This window comes from Danio aesculapii, chromosome 8 (genome assembly GCF_903798145.1).
Source record: "Danio aesculapii chromosome 8, fDanAes4.1, whole genome shotgun sequence".
In the NCBI taxonomy this organism is placed as follows: Eukaryota; Metazoa; Chordata; class Actinopteri; order Cypriniformes; family Danionidae; genus Danio; species Danio aesculapii.
In genome coordinates, this window is record NC_079442.1 from 12,605,221 (window position 1) to 12,621,020 (window position 15,800).

The window sequence follows — 15,800 nt, forward strand, 5'->3', positions numbered from 1 at the left end:
TCTCTTTTCGCACATGCCTCAGACTGTTGGCTCTGATGGCCTCGGCTCTTATGGTAATTCCCCTGGGCAGATTGTTCATGAGAGACTTTCAGCGCTGGGTAGCCTCTTTGAGACTGGACCCGTCACTACATTCTCGGAGGAGAGTGAGAGTGACGTCAGAGGCAGTCTTGGCTTTGCGCCAATGGGTACAGCCATCCTTTCTGGTTCAGGGTGTACCGATAGGCGTTGTTCAGATAAGAAAAATTATAACGACGGACGCGTCGTTGTCCGGCTGGGGGGGCATTCACGAGGGCATGGTGGCAAATGGGAAATGGGGTCAGCATATGACCAATTTCCACATAAATTATCTGGAAATGCTAGCGGTCTTTCTAACCTTGAAGCATTTTCTTCCCTTTTTAAAAACACACCATGTTCTGGTGAGGACGGAGAACACCACTGTTGTGGCGTACATAAATCGACAAGGGGGTCTCCGATCACTCCGCTTGCACATGTTGGCACGCAAACTGATTTTGTGGAGCAATGCCAATCTTTCCTCCCTGAGAGCGACGCATATACAGGGCGTCATGAAAATCAGGGAGCGGATCTACTGTCCAGAGGAAATCCCCTTTACGGGGAATGGAAATTAAACACGGAAGTGGTCGATCAAATTTGGGGCTTGTACGGCAGAGCGACGGTGGACCTGTTCACATCTCAGGACAATGCCCAGTGCCCACTGTTTTTCTCCTTGAGAGATCAAAGCGCACCTCTGGGAATAGACGCGCTGGCGCACAAATGGCCCCGCGCTCTCCTCTATGCGTTCCCACCGATTGCGTTGATATCCCCAACCCTTTGCAGGGTGAGGGAGGAGGGACTAAAGATAATATTGATAGCTCCGAGATGGCCAGGGAAATACTGGCTGGCGGAGATCATACATATGCTACACAGGGAGCCATGGGCTCTTCCGCTCCGCAAAGACCTGCTGTCACAGGCACGAGGGGAGATTTTTCATCCTCATCCGGAGCCCCTGGCACTGTGGGCTTGGCCAGTGAGCGGTTCATACTGAATTCAACTGGCTTATCTGACAGTGTTATCAGGACAATACAAAATGCGAGAGCTGTGTCTACTAGGTCTCTTTACGAGTGTAAATGGAGAGTGTTTGCACGCTGGTGCGCAGTCAAACACGAAATCCCTTTTCAGTGTTCTGTAGCTGTTATCTTATCATTTCTGCAAGATCTGATGGATCAGGGAAAGGCTTTTTCTACCATTAAGGTATTCCTGGCTGCTATATCGGCCTGTCACATAGGTTTTGATAACAAGACTGTGGGACAGCATCCGTTAGTATGCCGCTTTATGAAGGGCGCGCGCCGCGCTTTACCAGTTTCTAAACCTATCACTCCTTCGTGGGATCTGGTATTAGTACTTGATGCTCTTTCTACATCGCCATTTGAACCACTTGACAAAGCTGATTTTAAGATATTGTCGTTTAAGACAACACTTCTGTTAGCTTTGGCCTCGGCAAAATGCGTGAGTGAGATTCACGCATTTTCTGTGCATTCAGCGTGTATGCAATTCATGTCTGGAAATGCTGGGGTAATTTTGAAACCAAACCCCGCATTTATGCCCAAAATAGTGAACTCTATTACTCCACTCGAACTAAGGGCATTCTGCCCACCACCTTTTGCTTCAGCAGAACAGCAAAAGTTAAATACGCTATGTCCAGTGCGTGCGCTACGCATTTACACGGACAGAACCAAAGGGTTCAGAGAGAGTGATCAGCTGTTTGTGTCATGGGCGAAACCACGTACGGGAAAGCCGATTACAAAACAGCGGTTGTCTCACTGGATAGTCGAGGCGATTTCCTTGGCGTATACCAGTAAAGGGGTTACCCCCCCTTCCGGTTTACGTGCTCACTCAACAAGGGGGATGTCGACTTCGTGGGCCCTTTTCAAAGGGGTAACAATGCAGGACATTTGTGATGCAGCAAGCTGGTCTTCGCAGCACACTTTTACAAGGTTCTATAAATTGGATGTTACAGCTCAAACCGTAGCGCATGCAGTTTTGAGTGTAGGATCTTGAACGTTAATTTAGCCCCTAATATTTAATTTATTGGTTGGCGGGGGACTTAAAGACAGGCTATCTGGCAATACGGGAGTTAGAATATCCCATAGTGAGACACCGAAACGTATGCTTGAAAGAGAACTTTAGGTTACTTTTGTAACCCCGGTTCTCTGATAGCATTAGGTGAGGTGTCTCACCAGATCACCCTCCTTGCTGTGCGAAGCGAGGAAGAGGTGTGTTTGTTTTGAATGTCGTCATGACGTTGCGTCCCCCCTCTTATACTCGGAGGGGGAGCCAGTCCCAGACGCAAACGTCACGCCTGCCAGCCAATTGGGGCTGGCGTAATGGAATTGGGCTTCTGAGGAATACGCGGAAGGGGCGTATCCCATAGTGAGACACCTCACTTAATGCTATCAGAGAACCGGGGTTACAAAAGTAACCTAAAGTTTTATATGTTGTTCAATTCTGTCAGGTTTTGTCTAAAATGTGACTATTCCTACAAAAGAAAGTTGACAGAACATTTTTTCCATGACATGGAGAAAAAACTTTTATTCAGAGCTTAACATTGCTGTAAATTTTAAATAGATTTGTTTAACAAAATTGTATGTACCATTTTGTTATCAGTGGAACAAGTAATAAAATGATATGTGACAAAAATGCATTGTATATGTATTTCATTATAAATGATATATTTTACATTTTATAAATGAGTAATTTACATTAATAAATTTGAGTAAAAGGTGGTTAATTTGCTTAATTTATAAAATCATATTCCACAAATAATATTAAAATCATCTTCTATCACTCAAAAAAACCTAGTCATTTTCAAATGATTCTTTCAAGTGGTTTTTGATAAATAAAATCAAGTTTTCAAACTACTTAAAATAATACGTGCAATAGTGTTACCACTATTTTTTTATGTAAATAGCACATAAGATTTTTTACAGTGTGGACGTTAAATCAGGTTTATTTTGTACATTAATATAACGGATATCACATTTGAGTGCAAAAACAGTGTAAAGTTAAACGCGTGCACTGTGTGTGTGAGTGCGTGAACTTTGTAACGACATTGCGTGTGACTCATCGAAAAGCTGGAATTAACGCCACATCAAATAATCACTGGTAAAGTTATTACTGTAGTATTACTAATAGTACAAACGTTACGTGAGATCTGCTTCCTTCATGTCTGTGACTGTGCTGTATATCTGATGCAGCTGAGGTTGAGGCACACTCAGACAGAGACATGGGAACGGTGGGCGGGGAGAAATAGCATTAAAGGCACAGGCAACAAACACAGCTACAAGATGCTCAGAGTTGAAAAATCTAATATTCTGAAAGGTTTAATAAATAATTTGATGGGTGTTTTGAGCTGAAACGTTAGACACATTCTGGAGACACAAAATAAGTTAAAGTTAAACTTTTAAATTAAAGTTTAATTTCTACTGTTTATGAAGATTTATGGAATTTAAGTATTTTAAATGCCATTTTAATTATGTAACTAGTAATTAATTACATTTTTAAAGTAAGTTATCCAACACTGGTAGGATTTGATAGCAACATGGTTATGGAACACTTTGCCCCTTGAGATTAGAATGGCTCTATCATATGTCATGTCATGTCATGTCATTTTCATCCGCTTATCTGTGGCCGGGTCGCGGGGGCAGCAGTCTTAGGAGTAAACTGCAGACATCAGTCTCCCCAGACACTTACACTAGCTCCTCAGGGGGAATCCCGAGATGTTCCCAGGCCAGCCGAGAGACATAGTCCCTCCAGCGTGTCCTGGGTCTTCCCTGAGGCCTCTTCCCGATGGGAAATACCTGGAACACCTCCCTAGGTAGGCGTCCAGGAGGCACCTGAAACAGATGCCCGAACCATCTCAGCTGACTTCTCTCGATATAGAGGAAGAGCGGCTCTACTCCGAGCTCCTCCTGGGTGAAAGCTCCTCAAATCACTCCTAAAAACGTATCTATTCAGCATGACCTTCGAATATTATTTTGATAGTCTTTTCTATTGCTTCATTTTTAAATTTATTCAGTCGTTTCTCTTGGCTTATTTGTATGCTTTTGTAATCTTTTATTTACATAGTCTTTTATTTGACTTTGCCTTATGTACAGCACTTTGTTCATTTTTGTGGCTGTTTTTAAATGTGCTTTATAAATAAATGAACTTGAACTAAGTGGAGTAGCAACTAAGAGTTTCTGGCAGCACGAATGAACCGTTCATGATCTTGGCCTAAACAACCACTGCAGTTCTTACTACTTGCATCATATACGGTAATAAAACTTACTTATTGTGGAGACAAACATAATGACGAACCCAGCAAACATTGGTATGTGATATCCAATCCTTTAAAAGAGGCAGGAGTCAGACAGTTCAGTCCTCTGTTATTATTCTATACTAACTAAAAAGTAATATATTTCGACTGATCAAAGCATGACAGTTTGTTCAGTACCTGTTAGTAAGCGGGCCCATAAACGGGTTGACCAAGAGCTGCACCAGGGCTTTGGAGGCAAACAATAGTCCAACTTTCACATTTTCCCCTTCCAAAAAATCACTGTCCTCTTTACACCCATAGTCAGCAGAACTACTATTAACTCCTGAACTTTCATTAGTGCTAGGTGCACTAGAAGAGGTTGTGAAGTTGACAGTGATGTTGTAAGGTGTGGTGTTGTTGAGAGAAAGTAGGGAAGTGTTTGCGGGCTGAGCTTCAAAGAGGGTGGTAGGTGGGGGTTCTTGTGCCTGGTGCTCTGTGGCATACAGGAAGGCTGGGATGATAGGAACTGGGAAAATAAACGTTGACATGAGAATCAGAAGAGTTTCATCATGGCATCATCAACTATACAAAGTGGTACACAACTAAATGTAGTATATATAAATTGTATTCATGTTCCAACATTTATCATTTGTGGCACTTTACTTACCAACAACTGTTAGCAGCATGTTATCTAGTAGCAGGGCCACACACACAACTGCAAGCACCAGACGAGGAGAGCCCCTGGTTTTTGTCAGCCAGTCCACGGGGTTCTGTAGTTCATTCAAAGTTTAAGTGTGCTATTAGTATACTTATTGTATCCTAAAAATTAATATACATTCAATCACCTTTAAATAATTCTCTATAATATATCTTGTATTTTTCAGAAATATTCTCAAAATTACCCTTATGTATACTTACTTTATAGTGGCAGAAATGTATATTTCGTCTATACTTGTACTTAGTCGATTGACAACTACAGTAGTCCCTCACTATAACGTGGTTCACCTTCCGTGGTCTTGCAGATTTTTTTGAGCAATTTGACATGCTTTTTTTTTCAGCGCATTCTGTTCTGCGTCCTGATTGGCTTTAGACCCTTGTCAATCAATATCCTCTGTGTCTCGTACAGTACAGAATAGCAAATTAAAAATAGCAAATCAGCTTGCCAAATTAACATAAATATTCGATCACTAGCAGTATGAGTTTCAACAAGGATGCTAAAAGGTAATTGTCCTCAGAAAGACAATCATAAAGGGGGTGACACACAGGATGCGCAGAACGGCGTCTGTCTGCGGTGCCCAGCTATTCAATTCAATTCACCTTTATTTGTATAGCACTTTTACAATGTAGATTGTGTCAAAGCAGCTTCACATAAAAGGTCATAGTAAATAGGAACAGTGTAGTTCAGTTTTTTTTAAATTCAGTTCAGTTTAGCTCATTTCAGTGTGGTTTAAAAATCACTTCTGAGAGTCCAAACACTGAAGAGCAAATCCAACCATGCGCAGCTCTACAGATCCCAAAGCATGCAAGCCAGTGGCGACAGCGGAGAGGAAAAAAAAACTTCACTATTTTGCGAAAGTGAAGAAAAAAAACCTTGAGAGAAATCAGACTCAGTTGGGCATGACCATTTTAATTTCTCCGCTTGCCAAACGTCTTGTGCAGAGCTGCATTCTCAGTGGCGGAGGGTGGAAGCTAGCCTCAGCGAAGACTCGTCTGTCCCTGGAGCGTCACAGGAATCAGTCTCATCTTCTCCACTCCTCCATGACCACCATAGTAGCTGCTCAGGATATGGCCTGGTCAAGGATATGGAAACCTTGGGATCATCTCGTTGTTGGTCTTGGATCGAATCAGTGACTCTGCATAGTCTGAGGGCCTCGGGAAGAGTATCCCCAGGTGAAAATGGAGAATAAAGAGAATAATTAGCGTAGCTGCTGTTCATAGTGTATATAAACAAGATGCAGAACCTGTGTGGAAACGCGCTAAGTGATGCACTGAGTGTATGCTTTACTAAACAGATAGGTCTTTAATCTAGTTTTGAATTGGGAGAGTGTGTCTGAGCCTCGGACGTTATCAGGAAGGCTATTCCAGCGTTTAGGAGCTATAAATGAGAAGACTCGACCTCCTTTACTCGATTTAGCTATTCTAGGTACTACCAGAAGCCCTGAGTTTTGAGATCTTAAAGATCGAGTTGGATTGTAGCGAGACAGAAGGTTGGTTAGATAAACAGGAGCTAGATTATTTAAAGCTTTGTAGGTAAGAAGCAATATTTTAAATTCAATACGAAACTTAACAGGCAACCAGTATAAGGAGGATAAAATTGGGGTGATGTAAGCAAATTTTCTAGACCTGGTAAGAACTCTGGCAGCTGCATTTTGTACTAATTGAAGTTTGTTAATATAGGATGCTGGGCAGCCAGCAAAGAGTGCATTACAGTAGTCCAGCCTAGAAGTCATAAAAGCATGGACTAGCTTTTCTGCATCTGAGATGGATAGCATACTTCGTAACTTAGTAATATTTCTAAGATGAAAGAAAGACTACGTACATTGTTCATATTTCCAGAGCGCCATCTTGCATTTTAAATAACATGCAAATGTGCACGTCCATGTTTACTTCAAACTGTCATGTGCGCGGTGCATCTGCTGTATGCCCCCCTAAGGATGTAGTCTGCTTTCGCTTTGTGGATCAGTGACTGAAGGAAAAAGAACATTACGCAGGACACAAATATTATCCACAATAAATCTAAAAGGCTTAATGAATCTTTTGCTGACAGCGATGAATTTTTGCGCCTGACAACAGCTTTTGATCTTTGGTTTAATTCTGAAATACTGGACTTAAAAGTATTCTGATTATACCTGACTTGTACATTTGTTCTCTTTTTTGGGGAGCCTATAAAATACTTTTTCCACAAACAATTTTGCATAGTCTTATGATTCACATTTACAATGTAACAATTCAGCTTCATGGTCAAAATAGGAGTAAATAAAACATGCAGGGATATGAACCTAATCTCATTTGGTAGTGTGTATTTACCTAATTTCTTTAGGGCCCATGCTACAGTATGCTTTTTCAAATATTCAACCCAGACTCGTTTTGAAAATGTATCGCTCTATACATTTTTGGAAAGCACCAAATACGTCACAGGAGGAATTTTTTATGAATCCACCAGAGTCCACTGTGTACACTTTTTAAGATCTTAAAATTATCTCGTGAGTGCCATTTGTGCCTACTGTTCTTGCGTAAATCCACTGACTGAATGACTGACTGACCCACCGTCCTACTTCCCTAAACCCAACTAGTAGTGTTTTCAAAAGCTCAGATTGACCTGCCCACTCAATTCCCTAAACCCAACTGACAGTTTTAAAAAGCAATGCAGAAAAAGAAAAGCCCTCTCCTGAATTTTACCACGATTTACCACATTTATTTTATTTTCTGGTTTCTGTTTTACCTGCTTTCTGGAACCATTCTCTGCCGGGCTCGATCCCCGTCATCATGGTCAACTCCTCTCTGCTCCTGAAGTCCACCGACATACATGGTGAGCTAACTGGACAAACTGGTAACAGCGGGAAAGCCGTCCATATGGAGGTAAGTGGTCAGCTAGTAAGTGCGAAAAGAAACGGCATTATACCGCCCCGTAAAGTTAGTTTTAAAGACGAAACGCAGCCATACGTACTTCTGGCTACATAATTCGAGATCTCCAAAATTGTATATAGGGATACGTTTTCAGAATGAGGCTATGTTGCAAATACTACCTTCCATTAAGTTGTTAATGTAGACGTTGATGCCTTTTTAAGAAAAGCTACAATTCAGTAACAGATCTATGTAGAACCATAATATATCTGCATAAGGCTAGTTTATTCTCCACATTAGCTGCCTCCAAAAAAATATCTACTCCGACCGCCGAACACTGTAGCTAGTTATCGTCAACATCTTGTCACCAAAAGCTGCTAAATGAATCTTCTACTTGCATCCTATTTGCACTTTGTTGTTAAAAGAGATTAATTGAAACTTCACTCACATACTGTATATTTGAAGCGCTTCCATACATACATGCATACATAAAGTAGACATGTGTTATGTTTATTACTAAGTGCAATGAAACAAATGCATGTGAAAAGCTTTCACAAAAATGTATGATTAGGCCTGTGTGATTTACTGAAGGAGACATTCATGCACACATTGTCAGTAAAGTCGGCTCTAGTAAACTTCAGCACATGCATTCAGATGGAACCATTTTTACTACAGAGTTGTAGCCACTGTTGCGCAATAACGCGTTACTAGTAATGCGTTGCTGTAACGGCATTACTTTTGACAGTAACTAATATTATAACGCTTTACTTTTTAAATATAATAACTCTGTTCTCTACTTTCACCTAGGGATACTCATTCCAAGGTCCCTAGAGACTATGCAGCGCCATTGGTGTGATCCAAGACCTGTGAAGAGATAACCCCAAGGTATTTATAATCCTGGACCAAGCCGTATCCCAAGCTGAAGTGAAGGCATGGAGTGTATGAGACTCAAGGTTTTTTTTCCCTTCACTTTATCAATTGCTGAAGTTTTTTTTCCTCGCCATGGTCACCACTGGCTTGCTTGGATCGGGAGTTGTGGGTCTGCACTTTGGTGGATTTTGCTCTACAGTGTTCTAACTTTCAGCAGTGAAATTTACACCACACTGAACTGAACTAAACTGAACTTCAACTCTGAAATCTTGAGTTTACTAGAACTGTTAAGAATATTTCTCAGAATATTTTAAGACCTCATCGCCACTTCAAGTTCTAATCAGTATCAAACCTTTAACTTAATAAACAGTTGTTAATAAACAGTTGTTATTAAACCGCGGTAGTTAAATAAATCAATGGAGCACAACCATGCCTCAGAACTCATAAGCTGGGAAGAAACAATGCTTGAAAGAATAAAATTAAGCAAAGGCAAGATTTATTACAATCTATGTTAATTAACAAAGTGCAACAATCATCTCTTCTCAACTTGGTGAATAATATAAATGTAGATCAAAATTCATGACATGTGCCTCAGTTCACTTGCTTTGCATTCCATCAACTTTTCAGTTTGCTCCAGATCACTAAGTTTTTCTTTGTGTCTTCTCCTCAAGGTGTTGGATTTGGTGATCAGTTGAGAAATTACTGATGTAGATTTTCTCTCTGCCTGCTCAGATAGCTGATCTGCATCTTTTTGCAGAGTGTCACATACCTCTCTTGGGACTTCTCTGTTCTTTTTCAGCTCTTCTAGCTCATTTTCAGCAGCCTTTCTCTTGAGGCTTTGTGCAGAACACTCTTTCTTCCGTTCTTGTTCCAGGTGAATCATGTACTTTGATCTTGCAGAGGCTACAGAAGCCAGGAGCTCCTTGGTTAGCGGTACATTTAAAATGCCCCCACAGACACTGACCTTGTTGCAAATCAACCTCAGAGCCTTCATCGACTCTTCGACCTGCTTGTTGAGTGAGAATCCTCTCTCTACTGTGGCCTGTCCATGGGAGAGGAGTAGAAGGCTCTGACAGAACTTTTACAACTCAGGGTAAGACTTGCTGAGTGCAAGAACACATCAATCTGCTGCTGCAGTGGCTGAAAGAGGAAACGCTCATCTCTAGCCTCAACAGTGAGAAAGCTCTCAAACTGTTGGACGATCACATCACCTGCAATGAGGGAATTAAATAAGTAATTACTAATGTGTTAAATTCCATGGTGCACTAATGTTACAGGACACACAGTGACCTATTGCCTTCTACTCTCTTTATTATAATATATTTTTCCTAACCAGCTGAGACACCTTCTAGCAACTGACTATCCTGCAGGAATTTCTGGACTATAGTTTTCATATTTGTGAGGCACCACTCTGGATCCTTGTGCATGTTTGTGGGGTCCAAGCATGCAATGACCCTGACCACTGGAAACTTTAATGAACTTTTCTCCTGAAGCTTCTTAACCATGGTAACCAGGCCCTGCCTAGACTCTCTCCTGAAGATGAGCACAGAAAGCTCCCCCTACCCTGCCTCCTGGCTCAGTCTGAAGTGTAATACAACAGAAATGTAAACATATAATTAAAATGAAATAGAAAGCAAGAATTATACTTTAGCTAAGCTTATCTCCATCTCATTGAACTTGATAAATAATTCATTATTCATAATACATTAAAAAAATCAGTACTCAGAACTCATAATAGGGACCCAGTTCGCCTCCTAAGCCACATTGACTTTGGTCAGCTGTAACGGAGTGATGTCCTGCAGGAGCTCCCTCTTCATAAACCATCTAAGTAGACTCTTATGAGGATACAGCCAGCAATTTGTGGCATGACTATTAATACAGATTCAACATATTAAGTTGAATTAGGCTTTATTGTAAGCATTTACCTTTAACAGCTCACTCAGATCTTTGGCCAAGAAGTGCAAAACTAGCTCAGCAGTCTGATATTTGGTCAGGAAGGGGTTGAACGTCCTGGCTATCGCCAGGTAGAACTGGAGTTTGGCAATGATAAGGGAATCCGCTTGTGCTGCTTCAATGGTGTCATAAGAAGCAGTGCCGGGATTTGGGAGCTTCTTTTGCTTGACAGCACCCACATACTGCAAAATCCATTCAAATTGTTTTCATAGTTGGTGAAGGATAGCATTTTTTATTGTTAGATTTCGCTAAAGATTTACTAATAAATGCAGACATAAAGGGTTTCTTCTTTTAAAGGGTTAACTGTGATAATGTGTGTACAAGAAAGAGGAAACCAACATCCTGCTACTGGCAGGGTGGAGGCCTGCTGCTCATAATAGATACCAGAAAGAGGAACATCTGGTTGCTGAATGGTCAAACTGTCAAGACGACACCATATAAGTCAATAGGGTTGGGATTAGATAGTGTGCGAAAGACAGTATAAAAGCATGAAGGAGAGCCCAATAAGGCGGGGGCTGAACTGATATTACACCTCTCCTGTGCAAAACTTGTATTCTCTAACTTCTTGCATTCAAAATAAAACTTCTTAATTTTCAACTCAGATCTCCGTCAATTTTTGAACATGCAATGGACCATTTGAGTCCTACATTGGCAACTTAAAGCACTTTATATGTTTTTTTAGAGGGGAGAACATACAGTGCTCAGCATAATTGAGTACACCCCATTTTGAAAATGAATATTTTGATCCTATTCTCAGTGAATATAGGCAATGTATTTTGGTGCATTTAAACAAAACTGTTTATTAAACAGATATATTTATTAAAGTAATATTTTAGTCACCAAACATATTTAGAAATTGAAAAATAATACAATTAAAGTCAAGCAAAGTATTGCCAAAAAAAAAAAGTTACAACCTACAACATTTAATTAACTAAATTTAGATTTTTTTTTTTTTTGCTTCTCTTGATTTTTCCTCTTTTTAAATTTGTATTTAATATTTTTCAATAATATATACATTTGTGTGTACTAGTTTTTGGACCATTACCATAAGTTATTTTGTTAGATTAGCTCCAGATTTGGCTTCAGTACTGACTAATCTAATGTATATGCACAAATATAATATTGTATAGCTTCCTATTAAAAATATGAATTTAAAAGATAGATTTGTGAGGGGTGTACCTATATATGCAGAGCACTATATATATTTTCTACATAATTCTATTAAATGTGTATACAGAAATATAGTATATTATAAGAAATGTAGCACCATCAAAAACCGACAAGTAAGTGAATAGTAAAACACAATACTTTTATAATCATTGGCCAAACTTGAACCGCCCTTTCTGCTACAGGGAGATTTTCAACCCATCTGTTGCCACAAAATGGCAGTGGAAAGCAGGTGGACCCAGTCAAGGCAGTGAAGCCCTCCCTTCTAGCAGGAACATTGTGGAAAAGAAAATGGAGTGCCCGAAGGAGCTTGTCCAGTTGCCAGATGTTAAAGCCTGCCTTCACTGCATTGTGGACAGTGTGAAGCCCACAGCTTCCGACCTTTACCAAATGAGATCCATACAGCTCTTCATGCTCCTTCCAATAATATCCAGCTGCAGGCCCGCAGAACCACACACGTTTCATGCATACACAATCCAGCACACACGATCTAGGCAAACCATATATGGTTACGATGGGATGTTAATGTTATTAACGTATTCACGGACATCGCTATCAATATCAATATATTATTAATATATTGTTAATAAATATTGTACACAATAAACAATAGTGTTTACTATTTCATGAATATTGCGATCGAGATGGGCGAATAGGGAGCCTTGTTTTCGATGGCCATTCAATATAATAGACTGAACAGTTTTCATTATCTGATGACCTGAATCAGTCAATATTATCTGACAGAGTCAATATAGCAGATACTCGATTGATGACCTTGCTAAATGATCTAAATTGGACAGGTTTTATTTATATAATGGATTCATTTATAATGGAGGAAATAATAGCAAGTTAATATAGAAAATAATAGGCTATCTTTATACGCAATAAAAATCTTTTTACATGTAATAAATGTATAACACTATATTAATATTTTACTCAAGCGTTTTAATAGAATTATTAGTAAGTAATATGTTGTTTTTAATCCATAAAGTACTGGTAATTTGTTGTATTCATAGTTGCAACCAATTTAGCAATACAAACATTCATTCATTCATTTTCTTTTCGGCTTAGTGCCTTTATTAATCTGGGGTCGCCACAGCAGAATGAACCGCCAACTTATCCAGCATATGTTTTACGCAGCGGATGCCCTTCCAGCCGCAACCCATCACTGGGAAACCCGTACACACACTCATTCCCACAAATACATACACTATGGACAATTTAGCCTACCCAATTCACCTGTACCGCATGTCTTTGGACTGTGGGGGGAAACCGGAGCACACGGAGGAAACACACGCAAATGCAGGGAGAACATGCAAACTCCACACAGAAATGCCAACTGACCTAGCTGAGGCTCGAACCACGACCTTCTTGCTGTGAGGCGACAGTATAATCTACACACAGATTATATATACCAACACTTGCTACAGTTTAGTAAAAGATAGTAGTTTATAACCAGATAATGAGTCAAGATAATCAGCTTATAACTATATTATATATTGTTTAAATGATTAACCAGTAATTAATTTTAATGTGACACATTATTGTTTATTTTTTATATTTTACAACAAAAACGATTTTAACCAATTATGATAATATTAAGATACTGAATTAGTTTATTACTTAATCCGTCAATTAGATTTTCTGTTGTGTTTTCTTTGTGTACGTGGACACGTGAATAAAGTCATAAGTGTTTAACCAATTAATTGTATTTACATAATTTAAGTCAGAGATGTTAAAATGATTGTTACGACATAATAATGATATATGATTAAAATGGGAAACCATATTTTTGAAATTCAATAGGTGGCGATAATGCTCCTAAGGAGTTAATTAGTTCCCATATATGGTTTGCCTAGATCGTGTGTGCCTGAAACGTGTGTGGTTCTGCGGGTCTGCAGCTGGATACATCTCGCTCCTTCTGGAGAAGATCTCCCAACTTCAAGTTAACATTAGGGCCATCCATACTGATGGAGACAAGCTGCCTCATATTCAGTTTGGCAACACACTCCTGCGATTGGCAATATACCTTAAATATGGATTCTTGAAATACACAGGTAATCACATCAAAATGTATTTATATAGCACTTCACATACATATTGCAGCACAAAATGCTTTACATTATTATGTTATGTAAATAATGATTATATGACAGAATTTCAGATTTAGTCTGAAACAAGTGCTGGCTAAGGAACACACACACATAATGAAATTCAAGAAAATTAGAAGATACACTTACTTTGATGTGATGCAAAAGGTCTTGGGATGTTCCATGTCCCAGCAATTGAGACCCCAGATACCTGGATTGGACACATTCACTATACCAAAAACGAACATGAGCTGCTTCTTCTTTGTTGACTGATTCAGAGACTCGTCAAACAATAGCACAAACGAGCCAGCTTTGTTGATGGTGCGGCTTAAAGTAGGGTTCTAGCCCAACTCTCATCATGTAACCAGTTTTGTCCTTGCCACAGGTGAACGGCTTAGCTATGTCTGAATCTGGAAACATTGACTTGAAAATATCTGAAATGCCTTCGTTCGAGTTCAGTGAGTGGTGATTCACTGCAGTGTAAAGGGCCCAGATAACCTTCGCGCACATTGTTGATGTGCCGCCCATAACCACCCTGATGTCGATAGACGGCGGGGCAGAGGTTGCTGCCATAGCCATTTTGACAAGTTCAGCTGTCGTGTTGGATAGTGGTGTGGCTGGTGGTGCATAATAATTGCCGATGGACAGCTGCAGCTGTTCTCTCTGGCCAACAGCAACCTTGTGGCTAGCACCCTGCATGTAGGACTTTACAGCATTTATGCCCATCGATCATATACAATTTTTTTTTTTTACAATATTTACAGTAAGCCTCGCGGTTGTTTTCAGCGACAGGCTTCAGCCACTGTTTAAACTCGTGTTTCTCCAACCAGGAGTACGCAAACTTACATTTTCCCTATTTGCTGTCTGTTTCTCTCTATGGTTTCGCAACATGTGTAGAGCGTCACATCACCTTCCTGCATTTGTCGCAAATTACGTGACATCACCTGGATGGAGGAGCATGGCCAGACACGCCCCGGCCCGAACCAATCGCGTGGATCGAGCACGCCGTTGTTAATATTAGGAGGAAATTAAATATATTTTCATATTAATATATATATAATTTTTTGGAGTCAAACACTTTGGACAATGCTTGAACCAAATTTAAGACCTCGTAAAAACACGATAAAGACTTTTTAATACTTTTTAAGGACCTTAATTTTCTTATAATTGATTTATACTTTTTAAGACCCCGCGGACACCCTGTACATTGTGAAAAACGCTACATAAATAAACATGAATTGAATTGTTATCGTTACAATAGGATGCATTTGTCCATTACTTGGTAAATTAATTAATTTTGGCTGCACTCTAGCCTACATCTTCCTGTTTACAGCGGCGACGCACTGTGTGGATTGGTGGATGCCAACCAACCACCGTAAAAAACATGCATTGTGTATGAGGCGCCAGACTGGACAAAAGTCAAGATCAAGACTGTGCGAGGTACACCAAGTGTGTGACTATTGACAAGTGAGAGACTAGTAACGTTACTTTTATTGATTACTATTACGAATACTACTATGTTTGTTGTTTCAAATAAAAAAGCACGCATTGGTTATCTGTATAATAAAATTGATTAGTTTAGTTGACACAGTGACACATTTCTGTTATATTTCAAAACAGGGGTGTGCACAGGGGGGTGGCCCGGTGGCTAGAGCCACTGCCCCTCTGCCCTCATTGGCTGAGGTGCCCCTCTCAGCAGGCCCTCGCTGTGGACGCATAGTCTACATTATTATTATTATTTTTCTAAAAAAAGTGCTCCACAATAATAACCATCTAGTTTTGTCGCAAGGGTTGTCAATTTTTTTGTATTCTGTGGATGAACTTATCATCAACAAACATTCACAGCTGCTGCGCATCTCAATGTT

The 15,800-nt window shown here is 39.9% G+C and overlaps 1 protein-coding gene across 1 annotated transcript in view; it reads right to left on the reverse strand.

The window, feature by feature from the left end:
* Positions 1–9,933, reverse strand: part of LOC130233283 (chromaffin granule amine transporter) — a 29,579-nt gene extending 19,646 nt beyond the window's left edge. The window contains 4 exon segments of the mRNA XM_056463234.1: positions 4,325–4,383; positions 4,490–4,817; positions 4,959–5,050; positions 9,893–9,933. Coding sequence (XP_056319209.1) covers positions 4,325–4,383; positions 4,490–4,817; positions 4,959–5,050; positions 9,893–9,933 — 520 coding nt within the window.
* Positions 9,934–15,800: the final 5,867 nt, after the last annotated feature.